Below are 19091 nucleotides of genomic sequence, written 5' to 3' on the forward strand. Positions count from 1 at the left end.
AGAATAAACATCGGTTGTTTGAGAGCTGCAAGAATATGAACGTCAGATATTTGAGAGCTGGAAGGCAAGCAGGCAGGCAAATGGGTGGGGATAGGGAGGAGGGAGGGAGAGATGGAAGGAAAGGAACTTTAAATTCATTCTCCAAGCCATCAGCTGGTTTGGCTTGGGTAAGTGATTTAAAGAGAGAAATGTTTCTCCAAGCTGGCCAGTGGGATGGTGGGGTCTTCAAAAGCCACACAGTATGCATGAAAGAGCCACATCTGACTCCCAGGTCACAGTTTGGCCACCCCAAAATGGTGAAATATCACGATTTTATGTCAGTTTCACAGCATCTGAAATTCTAGCTATTAGTTTTAACTGGAGATTTTAACACTGAAATATTGCTGAGTACAAATACAAACGTGTTTCCATTACATGGAAACTTTTCATTCCTAAATTAATAAGGCTAAGGATTTAGATTGTGTAAACCTTTTTTCTCCCCCCTCCCCCCCCCAAGCTGCCACCCAAGATTTCTAGGGCAGAGGGAGGGCTAAATGCCATGTTCTGACAGCTCAATTTTTGTGTCTGGGCTGTTCCATTTCAGACTGCAGGTGAAGCTCACCTGATTGGATTGTCCTCTGTGTACTCTTTCCAAAAGCTACTATTTGAAGGAGAATCCAAGATTAGAAATGTTTCCCTGATGTCTCATTTCCTGTTCAGAGGTTAACTTTTTTGTGTGGAGGTGCATTCTGTCATGGCACATAGTAATGTGACCCTTTTGGATGATGGTACTTGCAGATATAGCATTCTGTGAGCCACGGCGTGAGTATCACTGGTCTAATGCTAATGTAATTTAATTTAACTTTCTTCCCTCTGCATTCCAGGGTGTCCATGAATCAAAAGGAGTGACCGAAGACTACTTGAAACTGGAATCTCTGATACAGAAGGTTGTTTCTCCTTACTTGGGCACCTACGGCTTGTACTCAAACGAGGGGCCCATCACTCACTCTTCTTGTTTTTTAGGTAAGACAAGAGGGGGGCCAGTAAGGACTGATAGGAGAAGAGAAAGCCCTTCGGTCCCTTTTGTCCACTCTTCCCCCTGCCATGCCTGGTTCCTAATTTTAATCCAGTCCCCAGTTTGCAAAATTGCCCTGTTTCCCTCCCACTCCTTATCCTGCAATGGCCTCTTTACTTGCCTCCCGGCAGGTTTGTATAAACTTTTTTTCTGCGGCATCTTGAGGCCAACTGCACATGCACAAAGGTCGCTTGCTAATTAGTGGTGGGGGGAGGGTTATCTTCTCTTTTAAAAACAGTTTTCAGATTTTTCTGATTTATAGAACAGATAAAAGAATCACCCAAAGAGTGATTATCACATGGAATTCACTGCCACAGGAGGTGGCAGCTGCAAGCATAGATAGCTTCAAGAGGGGATTGAATAAATATATGGAGCAGAGGTCCATCAGTGGCTATTAGCCACAAGGTATATATGGAACTCTCTGTCTGGGGCAAGTGATGCTCTGCATTCTTGGAGCTGGGGTGGCAACAGTGGGAGGGCTTCGAGTGTCTGGCTGGTGGACCTCCTGATGGCACCTGGGTATTGGTCACTGTGTGACGCACAGTGTTGGACTGGATGGGCCGTTGGCCTGATCCAACATGGCTTCTCTTATGTTCTTATAGATAAGTGTCCCCTATTTGTACATGGTCTCATTGTGTAGATTTTTTTGATCCGCAAGCTGGGACAGAGTTCGGAATTGAATATATAATTAACATAACCTCCAAAAACATGACAGAAATCACAGTGTTGGGGGAGGTGCTAGGTGAAACTGTAGTGGTGTCCATGATCTCCTGGGATCACAAAAAATGTATTATTTAGAACACATTTTAACTGCTTTTTAATCAACAAAACAGGTCCCTTTGCCAGTTTACAGTATAAGATAAAATCTCCGTAGATAACATAAGGTCGAAAAAAAGAATGAAAATAATTCTAAAGTATCAAGGAACAAAACCACTTCCCCAATACTCTTTCATTTTAAAAACAACAACAACAAAAGCTTAATCTAAATCAAAGGCCTCCAGAGCAGGCAGATAATGGTGGAAGTAGCAAAAAAAAAGTGTTGGGTCCCAGTCAGCCAAACTTCAGACAAGACCAGTTCCTTCAAAAAGCACTCCTGTGCAAATACCAAATCCTGGCTCAGCCAGTGCAGGCGAAGATTGTTCCTTAGGTTCTCAGGCTCAAGCTGTGTTGGGTTTTACAGGCCAAAACCAGCACCTTGTAGGGAGGGGCTAGGCTTGGTGGGCATGCAGAAGGTCCCAGGTTCTGTCTCCAGTGGAAGGGATCATGTAGTAGACAATGTGAAAGACCTCTGCCTGAGAAACCGAAGAGCCAGTCTGAGTAGACAATACTGACCTTGATGGGAAAGTACCGTATTTTTCGGACGATTAGACGCACCGGAGGATAAGACGCACCTTCCTCCTGGGGGGCAGTCCGCTGCATCTTCCTCTGATCCGGCGCTCCCCCCGTGCCTGCTTGCCTGGCTCCATCTTCTCCAGGCAAGCATGGGATCGCTCCATGTGGCCCCAGCGCTTCGCAAGCGCAGGCTGCGGAGGGGGCAGCGTGCTTCCTACTTCCCTGTGTGCCTGCCTTCAGCTGTGATGTTTAAAGCAAGCGCAGGGGTTGGAGGGGGGAGGGAGCGATCCCAGCGCTTGCTTTAAACATCACAGCTGAAGGCAGGCACACAGGCAAGTAGGAAGCACGCTGCCCCCTCCGCAGCCGGCGCTTGTGAAGCGCTGGGGCCACGTGGAGCGATCCCACGCTTGCCTGAAGAAGATGGAGCCAGGCAAGCAGGCGCGGGGGAAGCGCCGGATCGGAGGAAGAGGCAGCAGATCGCCCCCTCGCCCCCCGAAGGCATGTACCTTCGGGCCATAAGACGCACACACTTTCCCCCCCACTTTTTTTTGGGGGGGGGGGGAGTGCGTCTTATGGTCCGAAAAATACGGTAGCTTGATTTGTTATAAGTAAGCTTCATGTGATGGTTCAGCAGCAAGTTGGAAGCCAGAGCAAATGGTGTAACAGATGACACAACTCTTGCTTTGTAAGATCACAGGACCCCTCACTGCCACATTTTGAACCAACTGCAGCTTCGTTTTCCCAGGTGACAGGGATAGACCTGTTTTACTTATCCATATGTACCCAAATCTGTGTTTCTCCCTCTGCCCAAAGGTCTTGGTGGTTAAAAGAGCAATTCTTGATATTTTGAGGCAGCTGCTGTTTTGTTCAGCGGAGGACCATTTGGGTGACTGGGGTGGTAGTTGGGGGTTCTCTCTTCACTACCCAACCTTTGTTCTCCTGGGATGAGAGGACAGAGGCTGCAGAGAAGGGGGGGATTGTTGGAGGGGTCAGGCCTCTTCATCCCGACATGTTGCCCATTCCTTGGAGATGATTGCAGCTTACCCATTCTCCAGTTCCTCCGGCGGTGGCTGGTTTTTCAAAGTGGGAGCCATCTGCCAGGAAAAATCTTTCCCAGATAATGGCACTGCCCACACTCTGGAGATGCCTGGAGGCTGGGGTGGGAGGGAGGGAGCTTCATCACCAGGTTATTTCCCGCTGAGTTCAGTGTCCAGCTTGCTCTGGACATTGGTTTTCAGATGATGGATCGTGAGCTAAAGCGACTCTCACTAATTATGCTGCTGCTGTTTTTTCCTTAGTAATCTCTACCATGGCTTTCACAGAAGATACAGGAGTGTAATGTGGTTGGGAGCAAACAATCTAAAATGGCTGCCCCTGAGCGCTTGCATCGGCAGCTGATGCGAACCTCTCGGCTAGGCTGCATGAGGTGGGAGTCAGAAGCTGTGAGAAGAAGGAAGGTGCAAAGAACTGAGAGTGGGGGCAGCTTCAGGATAAAGATTGGCATCAGGTGCAGAAGAGTTGTAAACAACTCTGCCTTTCGCCTTCTCATGAAATCTGTCAGCTCCACAAGACAAATAGCAGAGCTTTGCTTCCTCACAAGTAACATCATTGGCTTGTTGCCACCTAGTGGCCAGTTTGAGCAGTCTGAGAGCTTCTGCTTCCTTTTAAGCTAAGTTGATGTTACTGGAAGTCCCAAGTAAGCAGCTCTTAGCTTCCCCAAAAATAACATGATGGAAGATTATAAATAATCAAATGAAGCCACATCTGGAAAGTCTTCTAACACAGAGGTGGGGGATTTCAGGTTAACATGATCTGTTTTTTTTTTTTTTTTTTTTTTTTAAACTAGAATCTGTGCAGTCCTTGGGTTTGTTGAGGCAAAAGCGCATAACTGGGGTCTCGTAAGAAATTAAGTCCCAACTAATCTGGGTTAAGTGATCATGGGACTCATGTGTAAGAACATAAGAAGTGCTTTGTTCTGCCTGATTCTTGCTTGCAAATTGCCTTAAAGAGTCAGAACAAGATCCAGGAAGTCCTGCATTTGATAGAGAAATTTCAGTGCCTCGTGAGCCTTATTGGATGGCCCTTTGAGAACTGCCCAGTGTTCATTTGGACCATCTGCTCACCCTTGCCCTAACATAAAGTTAGCTCCTTAATCAAGTGGAACGGAAGTGCAGGCTTCTAGGGGGGACCCAGGTGATGATATTCCTGGCTACGCAGCTTCAGAGTAGAATAAACTGCTAGAATGAGAGTGGTCAGCAAACCATTCAAAATAGTAAAGGAATTCAGCTTTATAATCACTTGATTATCTTGATGAAGAGGTGGAGGAAAGGAAAGAAGCGCATGAAGGACCTGAGAAGGCAGAAGGGAAGATTAGAAGAGGGGGCGCTGCCGACAAAAAAGTGAGTGGAAGGAGTCTGAGTGGGAGGGGTGAACTTGGGGAGGGGCAGACAGGAGAAGTGGCAGAGGCCAAAGTTCACTTCTTGATTTTTTTAAAAAGTAAAATAAACAAGAACCTGCCAAATCTTTGGCCTCCACTTGCAGCAGCACTAGTAGCAACAGAAATGCAGTATGCAGATTTTAATTGTTTAATGTGTTTATCAACAGAAAAACGATTCTTCCGGCGCTCTAAATCAGGAGACATCCCTGCCAAGAACCCCGTGGTGCGATCCAAAAGTTACAACAACCCCCTGCTGACTCCCGTAGCTGAGTATGAAACGGAGGGTGCAGCCCCCAACAGCTCCGGCATCCGAAGGCATTCCGTCTCCGAGATGACTCTGTGCATGGAGATGGAGGACTACTCCAATCTAACGACTATCATGGACAGTGGCTCCAAGAACTCAATGGCTACCACCAAAAACTCACATTCGGGAGAGCCAGAAAGGCTTTCTGCTGGTTCTATGCAGTGCACTAGCCACCTCAAGGCACCGGAGCCACCAAAAGGACTCTTGTACCCAGGGGATGGCCAGAGCAGGGCATTTGAGCTGTCCAGAGAACAAGACTTAATGGCCATAGCCCCTACAGCCAGCCCTGAGAATATAGTGGACCAGATTTTGGAGTCAATAGAGTCAGATTCTGATGGGATTTTCATGGAGTTTGGCCAAAGTTGCTCCAGTTCATCAGAGTACAACATGGATGTGAACAGACAGAGTGTTCTCTGAAGGACTCTGCATGAGAATCTTGGTTCATGCTTAAGGACACAGCTTTGGGATTCAGTAAAACCTGTCTGGTTGTGATCTTGCAAGGGAGTCTTCTGAAATACCTGAATAATCAGAAATTGAGGGAGGGAATGCCCTTCTGATCAGAGTCATATGAGGGTGATAGATCTAGATAATGGTTGGTACCACTTAACCATAAGTGTCAGACCATGTTCCTGGCCAGGTGCCTTCAGCTGCAAACTGGGCCCCACTGCACAGGAAAGTGGCATTTGCGACAGACCTGGCTGGAGGATGAGGGCCCACAGCATAACATCAGACCTGTTCTCCTGCCTCTCACTGCTGTGCTACCCGACCACTTGCCCAGCAGGCCAAAGGCAAAGGGGGTTGCCCAGTAAACTGGTGTGTTTCCACCTCTGGACGTGAGTGACTGACCATCATTGTTCTTTCTTAGGTTCATTCATTACTCATCGGGTGTGGACATTGCTTCTGCATGGTGGTGGGGGGGGGGGGGGGAGGTGCTGTGCTGCACCAGTGATCTCCATAAACAGGAGCCCGGGAACTTGCAGATGTTATGGTTCTTTCCTGTAGGAGTGTTGCTGGCTCCCTGGCACAAGTGACATTGCTGTGGATTATGACTGCATCACTGGCCCGGGCACTGTGATCAGATGGTGTAATGTGGCGTCCAAACAGCAGAAAGGGATTCCAACCCCTTGCCGGAAACACTTGAATTTGGGTTTTAAGATGTACCTGTGCAGAAGTTTCCCATGTGGGGCTTTAGCAAAAAAACCCCCAAAATGCAGCTGGCTGTGTGAACTCACCCTTCTGAGAACCAGTCTCGGTCTAGCTAAAGTTAGTCACGGCGAAGTCCCTTTGATATTGTTGGGTGAAGTGAGTGACCGTGGCTGGAAGCCTCGGTGCTTTTAAGGAGGTCTGACCGCACTTAAGCTGCTGTGTTCCAGGCAAGGTGAGATGGAAGTTCTCCCTGTCACAGTTCATTCATGCTTGCAATTCATCACTTGGTATGGCCGTCATACTCTGAGGAACTTGCATATGTGAACCAGCCCCAGACAAATGTGTCCTTCAACTCATTACTGGTTTCATCCACTCCTGAGTGGGAAGCAGCCGCCTACATTGTGGAAGATGTATTGCTCACTACACAACGATGTCTCTTGAGGGGCCAGAGTCTCCTTCATTTTTTATCAGTTTTACAAAAGCAGTTGTAAACATTTCTTTAGGGTTCAAAAGCAAGAAAAGCTCCCCCCCCTCCTTCAAGTAAAACAAACCTGTGACTACCAACAGAACAGCATCTGGTGTGATTTATTTGTCCCCATGCTTCCTGTAAGCAGTCCTTTTACCGTTCGACAAGTGAAGAAGAATCAAAATAAATAGCAGTGTGCTATACAACGTGATCCAGAGACCTGGTTGCTATTTTGTATGAATTTAATTTGAAGGTGTTTTCTTTTTTTTCTGTTTTTTTAAAAATGCAATTGTTAATATCTCTGCACAGCCACAGAGCATTTCAGCTAGTGCTGGGATAGCCACCACCTCACTAGTGATCTCTGCTGAGAACCTCACAATGTTCCTCCAAGTGTGTTTCATCTGAAGGGGGTAACTGGACCTTGTGACAAGTCATATCCTACCACATTGGCCCTCCACTCATGCTAGTGGTGGGCAGTCATCAGATCTCTTCTGGCCAGGGTAGGAATTCAATTAAATGCAGTGGTTTCCCTTCAGAGGCTCACTAGTTTGTTTCCAAGGATGTGGACAGCTGGTACAGTTCACACCCGTATAGTATATACAATTACTTTGTTGGCTGAGGGGGGAGGGGAAACAACTACGATTTCCTGTCACACTTCACAGAATAGCTAAAGGGGAGTCAGGATTTTGGCCTTCCCTTCCTGAAGCCATTCTCCCTGAGCAGGGCAGAGTTGGAGGGATGGAGTTGGGGCAGCTTCTCTTCTCCCACCTCCGTCGCTGCAGCGTGACTTTTATGCAGCTGGGTTTCCTCTCCAGGTGTCTGTCAACAGGGCAGGTTCCTGAGATGAGCTAGAGGATTCTGGTATTGTCCCTTTGGCAGCTGCTCTGCTTGGGAGGAAGGGCAGTGCCCTGTGTCAGTTGAGACATTTGTTCACTCTGCTGCTCACCACAGAGAGATGTTTTCCTGGGAAGAACTGGACTAGCTGACATGCACGGACTTCTGGAGAGAATAAGTGGTGTTTCCTGTTTGTCTTTGATTGAGTCACAACTTGACTGCATTTACCACAGAATATTAACACCAACACACCGTAACTGAGAAAATGATAACACTCCCAGATTTCTGAAGATGGTTTTCAAATTATTACCTTATTTATTTTCCTCATTTATACCCTGCCTCTCTCCCCAATGGGGATCCAAAACAGCTTTCAGCGTTCTCGTCTCCATTTCCTCTGCACAACAGGAATCCTGTGAGGTGGATTCAGGTGGGCGGCCTTGTTTTTCTGAAGCAGCAGAACAAAGTCTGAGTCCAGGGGCACTTATAAGACCAACAAAGTTTCACTCTGGGTATCAGCTTTTGTGGACTCGGACTTTGTTCCTGTGAGGTGAGTTAGGCAGAGAGTGTGGCCCAAGGCAGAATGGGAATTTGAACCTGGCTCTCCCAGAACCTAGTCTGACACTAACCACTCCACCAGGTGCCTCTCATCTCGTCTTTTCCCCCCTTCTCCCTTCTAGTAATGACAATTCTAAACTGGCTGTTAGGTGATATGTGGAGAAATTTTGTTGTTGTTCAGTCTGACTCTTTCCGACCCCATGGACAAAGTCACACCAGGCCGTCCTGTCTTCCACCATCCTCCGAAGTCTGTTCAAATTCGTGTTTGTTACATCCGTAACGCTGTCCAGCCATCTGTCACCCATAAATTCATGTAGTGTAACTTGGGGCCTCCTTTATGACAGATCTGGCCCTCATAAGTTTGACACCCCTGATCTAGATAACACTTCCTAGTGAAAAAATGTCATTGGAGATGCCTGTTCATACATTAAAATTATATTTCATGCTCCAAAGAAGTGAAGGCCTCTTTGAAATGTACTTTAATGACTTTTTTTAAAAAGAGAAAGTCTCATGGTGTTGGTAGCGGGGCTAGATATAGGAAGCTGTCACCGGTGTGCTGTCTGCGTCAATTGCCAGTGTTAGAAGGAAGTCTACAGCAGTGGCATGCTGACAGCAAACTATGTGCTCGGCAGAGACAAAAAGCAGAAAGGAAGCGGTGGTGCCAAAGCATAGTCCCTTTGATCTTGGATCTATGAATATTACTTAGTTTCTCTGTGCTTGATTAATGTACACTTGGAATAGTTCATGCAAGCAAGGTGGCTCACACATACTGTTCCCCCTAACCTTTTATTTCACACACGCCCATTTAAGGTAAGAAGAAGATACCCAGCTCTCCCCTCTTCCTCTAATTATTTTCATTCAGAGGATCAACATGACTGCTGCCTTCCAAGAAAAATTCCTTCCCTGTCCACCTTCAAACATTGCAGCACAACTGCTGTCCATTGAGATCATCTTGTGTATAAGTAGACAAGCAGGAACCCACAAAGACTTAGAGGAAGCATATAATCTCTCCATGGCTTCTTTTTCTCCTTGCCTGAAGGCCTTCTAAAAATCTCCCCTTTCCCTGCTTCCTTTCTTCCTTATTTCCTTCCTACCCGCCAGCCCAACCGCCTTTATCTGCCCCTCTCTCTTCAGCTCCCCTCCCCCTGGTATCCTCTGCCTAAGAAAACAATGGCCCAGTTGCGTGGTGCTGGTTGCTGGGTTGGGTTCACTTGCATTGTAGGGAACTGTCAAGGACTTGTGGGGGAACACCTCACTCTCCCCTTAATCCCCCTCCCTTGTACTGTTTCCTCATCCCCTCCTGGCAACCCCCATATCCTCTCTCCCTGCCTCATTCCCTCCTCAGCCATTCAAAAGCCTGCCTTTTATCTGCTTCCTATCTTCAGTTGTATTTATTACTTCATCTATACACCTTTCTCCACAAGGGGACCAAAGCAGCTTACATTATTGTCCTATGTTCCTTTTTGTCCTCACAATAATCCTGTGAAGTAGGTTAGGCTGAAAATACATGTCTGGCCCAGAATCATCGCATCAGCTTCCACAGCGAGTTGGGGATTTGAACCTGGGTTTCCCAGCTCCTACTTTGAAACTCTAACGTCTCATGGCATCAGATCACGCAGTAGTTTCTGCCAGGCTGGGCCATGATAACTTCTCCCTCAAAGGCTGTAACAGCCTTAGAAAGAACCCTGCCCCCCCTCAAGGGGCAATCCTCTCTCCTATTTATTTTATACCTCTAGGTACCCCCTTGCCCAGTTGGTCTGGAGTTTTGGACTGGGTTGTCACCAGTATGCTGATGACATCCAACTGTATCTGCTGTTGGATGGCTGGCCGAACAGAGCCCCAGATATTTTAGCTGAGGGTTTGGAAGCCATGGCTGGTTGGTTAAAACGGAGCCAGCTAAAACTAAATCCATCAAAGATGGAGGTCCTGTACCTGAGTTGTGGGGGGACAGGATTGGGGATCCAACTCCCAGCTCTGGACAATGTGGTACCAACACCAACAGTGAAGCATCTGAGTGATTTTGAATGCCTCGCTTTCAATGGAGACCCCAATCATGAATGTTGCCAGACTGGCATTTTCCCACCTCCATCAGGTCTGGCTCCCTACCTCTCTCCTCATGACTTGGCAACCATGGAATGGTTACCACCAGGCTGGACTACTGTAACTCGATGTATGCAGGGCTACCCTTGAGATTGATTCAGAAACTGCAACAGGTCCAGAATACGGCTGTACATGTCCTTACAGGAACATAATTGAGAGCCCATATAGCTCCGCTAGCTGCACTGGCTCCCAGTTAAATTCCAGACCAAGGTTTTGGTTTTAGCCTTGAAAGCCCTATGCAGTCTGGGACCAACATACCTTTGGGACTATCTCTCCTGTATGTGATCTATGGACCAACATCTTCTGGTGATCCCCAGCCCAAAGGATATCTGCCTAGCCTCAACCAGAGGCAGGGACTTCTCAGCTCTGGCCATGGCCTGGTGGCCCAAGTGAGATTTGGGCCCAGTGGAACTTAATGCAGTTCTGCAGGGCCTGTAAAACTGAGATGTTCCACCAGGCCTATGGTTGAGGCAGTGAAAGTCCATCTAGTTTGGCCTCTCGCTTTCCAGTTCTCCAGTCATCTTGTCCTGTTTGCCTTCTCATCCACCCACTTGCCTGAGTGCTAGGCAACAGCTATCAATGTACATAGGCAGAGCCTCTGCTGAGCATGGAGGTATTAATTTGTGCTTTCGCCTGCCCTCGGATTGTTTTAACCGTGAATATGTATTTATAGGGGTTTTAATGATTATTTATATCTGGTTGTATTTATATTGGTGTTATATCATTGTAACCTGTCCCAAGCCTTGCTTTTTAGGGGAAGGAAGGCTAAAAGTCAAATATAATAATAATCATCAGTTATAAATAAAAGCCCAACCATGGTGGCAATTCTGAGGATTTTCATTCGTTGGATGTAGCATGCACAGGATTGGCTCACACTGTCTCTGCCGCACCATTGGTTGATTCTGCTCTCCGCCCACCGCCAGCCCTGTGAGGCAAGAACCCCAACAGAAGGCCACTGACCTTCAATGGAAATAGTTCTCTGCTGCTTCTTCTCAGAGCCTGTTGTAGGAAGGCCAGGGCAGGGTGGGGGGGAAGTGAATGCCTTCACTTGGGTGGGTGGGATGACAGCAAGGCTGGGGGGCACTCACCCAGAAGCCTTTAATTATATCTTTCTAGGTTGGTCGGAAATTCCTAAAGTATCAGTACATTTCCTTCTGAGGAACCAGCCTCCAGGTGAGGGCTGTAGAAGCTGACTGGGTGATTTCAAACCAGCCCAACTTGCCGCACGGGGTTGTTGTTCAGATCAAAGGGGGGAGAGGAAAGGAGAATGCTGTAAGCTGATGTAATGGTAGGGTTGCCAAGTCCAATTTAAGAAATATCTGGGGACTTTGGGGGTGGAGCCAGGAGACTTTGGGGGTGGAGCCAAGATCAAGGCTGTGACAAGCATCATTGAACTCCAAAGGGAGTTCTGGCCATCACATTTAAAGGGACGGCACACTTTTTCAATTCCTTCCTTCCATAAGAAATAATGAAGGATAGGGGCACCTTCTTTTGGGGTTCATAGAATTGGACCCCCTTGTCCAATCGTTTTGAAACTTGGGGGATATTTTGGGGAGAGGCACTAGATGCTGTACTGAAAATTTGGTGCCTCTACCTCAAAAAACAGCCTCCCATAGAGCCCCAGATACCTGCGGATCAATTCTCCATTATTTTCTATGGAAATAAATCTCCATAGGGAATAACAGAGTTCCCAGCAGACATTTCCCTCCCCTTCCCCTTGCTTTCTGATGACCCTGAAGCGGGGGGAGGGCCTCCAAACCGGGGGATCCCCTGCCCCCACCTGGGGATTGGCAACCCTATGTAATGGCTGACAACTCCTCCCTATTAAACAGTCTGTCAGAGAGAGACTGTTGGTCTGAAAGGTCTCACTACAGGCCTCTGAGGCAGAACTCATTGGGCCCAGTGCTGACTAGGGCTGCTGGACTGTTGGTCTAAAGGGTCTCACTACAGGCCACTGAGCCAGAACGCATTGTAGCCACTCCTGACTATGGCTGCCAGTTCCAGGTTGGTAAGAAATTCCTGGAGATTCTGTGGTGGAGTTAGGGTTGCCAATCCCCCCGGTTTGGAGGCCCTCCCCCCGCTTCAGGGTCATCAGAAAGCGGGGGGAGGGGAGGGAAATTTCTGCTGGGAACTCTGTTATTCCCTATGGAGATTTATTCCCGTAGAAAATAATGGAGAATTGATCCGTGGGTATCTGGCGCTCTGGGGGGCTTTGTTTTTTTTGAGGTAGAGGCACCAAATTTTCAGTACAGCATCTAGTGCCTCTCCCCAAAATATCCTCCAAGTTTCAAAACGATTGGACCAGGGGGTCCAATTCTATGAGCCCCAAAAGAAGGTGCCCCTATCCTTCATTATTTCCTGTGGAAGGAAGGCATTGAAAAGGTGTGCCGTCCCTTTAAATATGATGGCCAGAACTCCCTTTGGGGTTCAGTTATGCTTGTCACACCCTTGTTCCTGGCTCCGCCCCTAATGTCTCCTGGCTCCACCCCCAAAGTCCCCAGATATTTCTTAAATTGGACTTGGCAACCCTAGGTGGAGTTTGAGGAGGGCATGGGAGTTAGGGCTTCAGAATGGGGTCTGCCGGACCCAGGTCCTTACTGTGGAACCTGACTGAGTGATTTTGGACCACACACAGACTTCCAGCCTAACCCACCTCACAGGGTTGTGAGAGGAGCATGATGCAAGCTGCTTTGGTCCCTCCCCTCCACACTGTGAAGAAAGACAGCCTATGGCTGCAGGGAAAGAGATGGAAAGCTGAAGTCAGAGGGGCAGATAAAGGGAAGAAGACAGGGTTGCCGACTCCAGGTTAGGAAATTAATGTATATTTAAGGGGTGGGGCCTGTGGAGGGGTGGGACTTCAGACAGGTAAAATGCAATTTCCTCTTAGGGAACCACTGGAGATCACAGATTTACAATCGCACCCTAGATAGCAGAGATCAGCTCCCCTTGAGGTGGTGGTGGGGGAGTTAATGTCTTCACTTGGGTGAGTGGGAAGACAGCAAGGGTGGTGGGCACTTGCCCAGAGCCTCCTTCTAGAGCCCATTTTTTTCTTCACAACAGGCCTCACTCCTTGTAATTATATAAAAGTAAGACAAGACTACAAATCTAGTGTCATATTTAATTCCTTCCTCCAAAATTAAAAAAGAGATACATTTTTGTTTGCATTGTTTTCTGATTTTGTATATCCAGTCCTATTGCATTGTTTATTGGGTGGAATGGAAATTGTGGTAGATACTGGTGTTCAAACACTGGTATGCACACATGCATATATAATGTATGCCAAAATTTTATGGATGCTCTGAGACAATAATTAGATCTTACGCTGGTAATATTGCAACAGCGGGTTCTTGGAGGCTTGAAGTGCAATTTAAAGATTAAAAAAGGAAATACTAGTATTTGTTTTTGTGAAAGGAAACAGTATGTCCATTTTAGGATTACAAACATGCCTGGCCCTGAGATTAATTGAAACAGCATATCATGTAGCAGTTAATGTTGAAGACATGTATTTTTAGGGACAGCAAAAAAAAAAAAAAATGAACACAAGCTACAAAATGGAGTTTAAGAAGCCAGCCTGCATGGGGCTGCACTGTCAAAGAGGCATTCTCCGGGAATCTCTCCCCCACACACACACACTTAACAAGGTCCAGTCATACTTAAAAAGAAAACATTTCTCTCAACCATAATAGGGATACAATGAAGATAATTTAATCAGGGCTGAATTTGGATTTTTAATCTCTTGCATGATGATGAACCAAAGCAAAGCTTTGAACAAGATGGAATTTCACTTGCAAATCTGCTCTCAAAAGATGTCCCCCTTCTTGAAAGGGTCTAATTGACAGCAGCAAAGGAACTGGAGATGTTGCATCTTGGATTTGGGTTAAGCGAGGAAATGTTCTCGATATGCAAATAGGAAGGAAAGAAGCAACATTCGTATTCCCACTTACTACAATTTTCACAGAAATAATTTGCTGGGCAGTTTTACAAGGGAAAATTTAATTTGGTTTTCTCTTCTGACAGTCATAAAGGTGTCATAAAACACTTGACTTCAGGTGTTTCCCTTTCTCCACCAGTACTTAAACAGAAGCCGTGATTTCTTAATGACACATAATTCCACTGGAATGGCAGCTAAAGCATCATTTTAATTGACGGGTAGCCTGTCCTAGGAAAATAACATACAAACCTCTGACCATTCAATTACCATATAAATAGGCATGCATAGATCATCCCTTGTATCAGCATCTTGGTTTTCCGTTGATGAAAATATGCTAACAAGCAAATACAGCTTTTCATTTGAATAATGACTTGCTGCTTCTGTGAATTTCAGATGGCAAATGCAACACTTTTTGAGATGTGTTTCAGTCATTTCTGTATAGTTCAACGGTTACCTTTGCTCAAGGAGGAAAAATGTCTCTGGATTTGGAAATCTTTAGAACTTCAGCCCCAGCCAGAATGCAGTCGGTCAAGTTGGAGGGATGCAACATTTGGGTAAATGAAAGCTGGGTGTTTTCTCTTCACCTTTTGTTTCTGAAATGGTTCTGTTCAGTGATACCAGGAGGAAAGAGGGTGGGTGTCACCATTGCTGGTTGCTATCAGTTTCTTTTATTACACCCTGCAGCCCTTCTTGGATTCTTGGCAGTTTTGTAAGGAGACAGGTTAAATCAATGGATATAGCCCAAATGCTCATTTGCCTTTGATGTGCTTCAGATTTTCTAAGATCACATAGCTAAGAAGGAAAGTGTCTTACTTGTATTTGTTTACATTTATACCCCGCCTTTCTCCTGGTTTCCTCCCCTCCATTTTATCCTCCCAACAACCTTGTGAGGTAGGTTAGACTGAATGTGTGTAACTGGCTCAATGTCAGAAACGAAAGACTGAGCCTTGCTATCTTTGTAAGATGCTCCCTGCCACACAAATAGTGGTTTTTCCCATTCCAGACATGTACCCCCCTCCCTTACACACATGTACTCACCTGTCATTTTAACTGGCACAGTTTTTTTTTTAAATCACTTGATCCTGGTAAATATATAAACGGGATCTCAGTGGTTTTTGTTTGTTTGTTTACCATCCTGGCTATGACAAAGCCGGAGAACTCACCTGTGTGACGGTGCTATTGTATGCACAGCATGGGATGCATTTGGAAAAGTGAATTAAATAAGGCAAATCCTTGCCTTGGTACTTTGTGTTTGTACAGCCATTCACTAAATGCTTCTTTTCTCAGCTGGAAAAACCAACAGAATGAGTCCTAAGAGATGTCACAGCTTACCCAAATTATTCTGTTTCAAGACAGCTATTTTTTTTTTTAAACCCTCTGACTCTGGGAAAATGCTGTGCTTTCCCTCTCTGTCCCTCCAACAGAGTCAATTATGCTCCCTGTGTCTTGCAGGCCGAAGAATGGAACTTTGCAGGAAGCCTTGGCTGCCGTGAACGAATGGGAAGAGGAGCTGGTGCTAACGGAACTGTGCCAAGGTAATTATTTCTCCTTCTGCAGGAGATTAATTTCTGTTTTTAACAAGTCGGTCTCCATGTGGGCCTCATCAACATCCAGTCTCACCAGGCAGTGGTTGCACTTGTGATAAATGTCGTTTTGATAACATGCAAATTATTCAAACCGGTTTGGTAATTATAAGCTCCTTCAGTGCGTGTTCGGAGAAAACTGATTAGTGTTGCAGGAGTTCACTCTGAACTCCTAAAGTTAGTTCTGAAATGCTGATCTTACTGTTTGCGATGTCTCTTACCATATTGCCGCCTTGGAAATCACATAGCAGAGAGCCATTGAGAGATCCAAGAGCCCCTTGGCCCAAGAATGCACAACCATCCAAGAATATGCCCGGGGTGCTCCTTGGAGAAAGATGTCTTTCCCCTTGGGGCTTAGGAGGGAAGAGCAGGGGGAGCGGACAATTTGGAAACACAGGAGAAAGTTCAAAGCAAAAGCATTCGTGGGTTCTTAGTTTCACTTTCACTATGGAATATTACCCCCCCCACACATATACACACACTCTTTTATAAGAACATAAGAGAAGCCATGTTGGATCAGGCCAATGGCCCATCCAGTCCAACACTCTGTGTCATACAGTGCCCCCCCCCCAAAAAAATTAAATATATATACACACACACACATATATATACACACTGTGGCTAATAGCCACTGATGGACCTCTACTCCATACTTTTATCTAACCCGCTCTTGAAGCTGTCTATGCTTGTAGCCACCACCACCTCCTGTGGCAGTGAATTCCACATGTTATTCACCCTTTGGGTGAAGAAGGACTTCCTTTTATCCGTTTTAACCTGACTGCTCAGCAATTTCATCGAATGCCCACCAGTTCTTGTATTGTGAGAAAGGGAGAAAAGTACTTCTTTCTCTAGTTTCTCCATCCCATGCATTATGTTGTAAACCTCTATCATGTCACCCCGCAGCTGACATTTCTCCAAGCTAAAGAGCCCCAAGCGTTTTAACCTTTCTTCATAGGGAAAGTGTTCCAACCCTTTAATCATTCTAGTTGCCCTTTTCTGGACTTTTTCCAATGCTATAATATCCTTTTTGAGGTGCGGTGACCAGAATTGCACACAGTATTCCAAATGAGACCGCACCATTGATTTATACAGGGGCATTATGATACTGGCTGATTTGTTTTCAATTCCCTTCTTAATAATTTCCAGCATGGCGTTGGCCTTTTTTATTGCAATCGCACACTGTCTTGACATTTTCAGTGAGTTATCTACCACGACTCCAAGATATCTCTCTTGGTCATGCTCTGCCAGTTCACAACCCATCAACTTGTATTTGTAGCTGGGATTCTTGGCCCCAATGTGCATTACTTTGCACTTGGCCACATTGAACCTCATCTGCCACGTTGACGCCCACTCACCCAGCCTCAACAGATCCCTTTGGAGTGCCTCACAATTCTCTCTGGTTCTCACCACCCTGAACAATTTAGTGTCATCTGCAAACTTGGCCACTTCACTGCTTACTCCCAACTCCAAATCATTAATGAACAAGTTAGAGCATGGAACCATGTACTGAGCCCTGTGGCACCCCACTGCTTACCATCCTCCACTGCGAAGACTGCCCATTTATACTCACTCTCTGCTTCCTATTAATTAGCCAGTTTTTGATCCACAAGAGGACCTGTCCTTTTACTCCATGACTCTCGAGCTTTCTAAGGAGCCTTTGATGAAGAACTTTATCAAAAGCTTTCTGGAAGTCAAGGTAAACAACATCTATTGGGTCTCCTTTGTCCACATGTTTGTTCACCCCCTCAAAGAAATGCAACAGGTTAGTGAGGCAAGATCTTCCCTTACAGAACCCATGCTGAGTCTTCCTCAATAACCCGTGTTCATCAATGTGCCTACTCATTCTGTCCTTGATAATGGTTTCTACCAACTTTCCCGGTATTGAAGTCAGACTGACTGGCCTGTAATTTCCTGGATCTCCTCTGGAACCCTTTTTAAAGATGGGGGTGACATTTGCTACCTTCCAGTCCTCAGGTACGGAGGCAGATTTCAATGAAAGCTTACATATTTTTGTCAGGAGATCCACAAGTTCAACTTTGATTTGTTTCAGAACTCTTGGATGAATGCCATCTGGACCTGGTGACTTATTAGTTTTTAATTCGTCTATCAGTTGTAGAACCTCCTCTCTTGTCACCTCAATCTGACTCACGTCTTTCAACACCCCTTCCAATATAAGTGGTTCTGGAGTGGGCAACACTTCTCGTCTTCCACAGTGAAGACGGAAGCAAAAAATGCATTCAGCTTCTCAGCCATTTCCCTATCCTCCTTCAGTAATCCTTTTACCCCTTGGTCATCCAAGGGCCCCACTGCCTCCCTGGCTGGTTTCCTGCTTCTAATATATTTGAAGAAATTTTTATTGTTGGTCTTTATGTTTTTTGCAATATGCTCCTCATAGTCCCTTTTTTCCTGCCTGATCACAGTCTTGCATTTGATTTGCCACAGCCTGTGTTCCCTTTTATTAATCTCACTTGGACTAGCTTTCCACCGCTTAAAGGAGTCCTTCTTACCTTTTACAGCTTCCATTACTTTGTTTGTTAAACATGCAGGCCTTTTCTAATACCTGTTTGTGCCTTTCCTAACTTGTGGTATATATTTTATCTGAGCTTCTAGGATTGTAGTTTTAAATAGCCTCCAAGCTTTCCCAAGGGTTTTGACTGTATTTACCTTTCCTTTCAGTTTCCTCTTCACATGCCTCCTCATCTCAGAGAATTTACCCCTTTTAAAGTTAAACGTGGTTGTGCCGGTCTTTTGGGGCAACTCTCTATTTATACAAATGGTGAAATCAATAACGTTATGGTCACTGCTCCCAAGCAGTGTGATCACTTTTACATCTCTCACCAAGTCTTGGGCATTACTTAGGACCAAATCCAGGATCGCCCCACCCCTGGTAGGTTCTGAGACCATCTGCTCCATAGCACAGTCATTGAGAGCATCAAGAAACTCAATCTCTTTCTCTCGACCAGAACACATATTGACCCAATCAATCTGCGGGTAGTTAAAATCACCTATTATGACACAGTTTTTACTTTTAGCCGCTATCTTTAAGCCTTCCATCATATTATAATCGCCCTTTTGATTTGGTGGGAGATAACAAACCCCCATAGTTAAATTTCCTTTTGGGCCCTCTATTTCAACCCAAAGCATTTCTAGAAGGGAATCTAATTCTCTGACCTCAGTCTTCCTGACCGTATACCCTCTCTGACATACAAAGCCACCCCACCTCCAACCCTTCCCTCCCTATCCTTCCAATATAACTTATATCCAGGAATCACCGTGTCCCACTGATTCTCCTCATTCCACCAAGTTTCTGAAATTCCCACAATGTCTATGTTTTCTCCCAACACTAAAC

At 45.9% G+C, this 19091-nt stretch overlaps 1 protein-coding gene across 5 annotated transcripts in view; it reads left to right on the forward strand.

The window, feature by feature from the left end:
- Positions 1–6839, forward strand: part of PRR5 (proline rich 5) — a 51785-nt gene extending 44946 nt beyond the window's left edge. For 3 of the 5 annotated variants that reach the window (XM_060254157.1, XM_060254156.1, XM_060254158.1), the window contains 2 exons: positions 864–1002; positions 4991–6839. In XM_060254157.1, the coding sequence (XP_060110140.1) occupies positions 864–1002; positions 4991–5544 (693 nt within the window). In that variant the 3' untranslated portion in view covers positions 5545–6839. Of the gene's footprint in view, positions 1–863; positions 1003–4702; positions 4786–4990 lie in introns of all 5 variants that reach the window. The other 2 variants (XM_060254160.1, XM_060254159.1) reach the window with 1 other exon arrangement.
- Positions 6840–19091: the final 12252 nt, after the last annotated feature.

This window comes from Heteronotia binoei, chromosome 14 (genome assembly GCF_032191835.1).
Source record: "Heteronotia binoei isolate CCM8104 ecotype False Entrance Well chromosome 14, APGP_CSIRO_Hbin_v1, whole genome shotgun sequence".
NCBI lineage: Eukaryota > Metazoa > Chordata > Lepidosauria > Squamata > Gekkonidae > Heteronotia > Heteronotia binoei.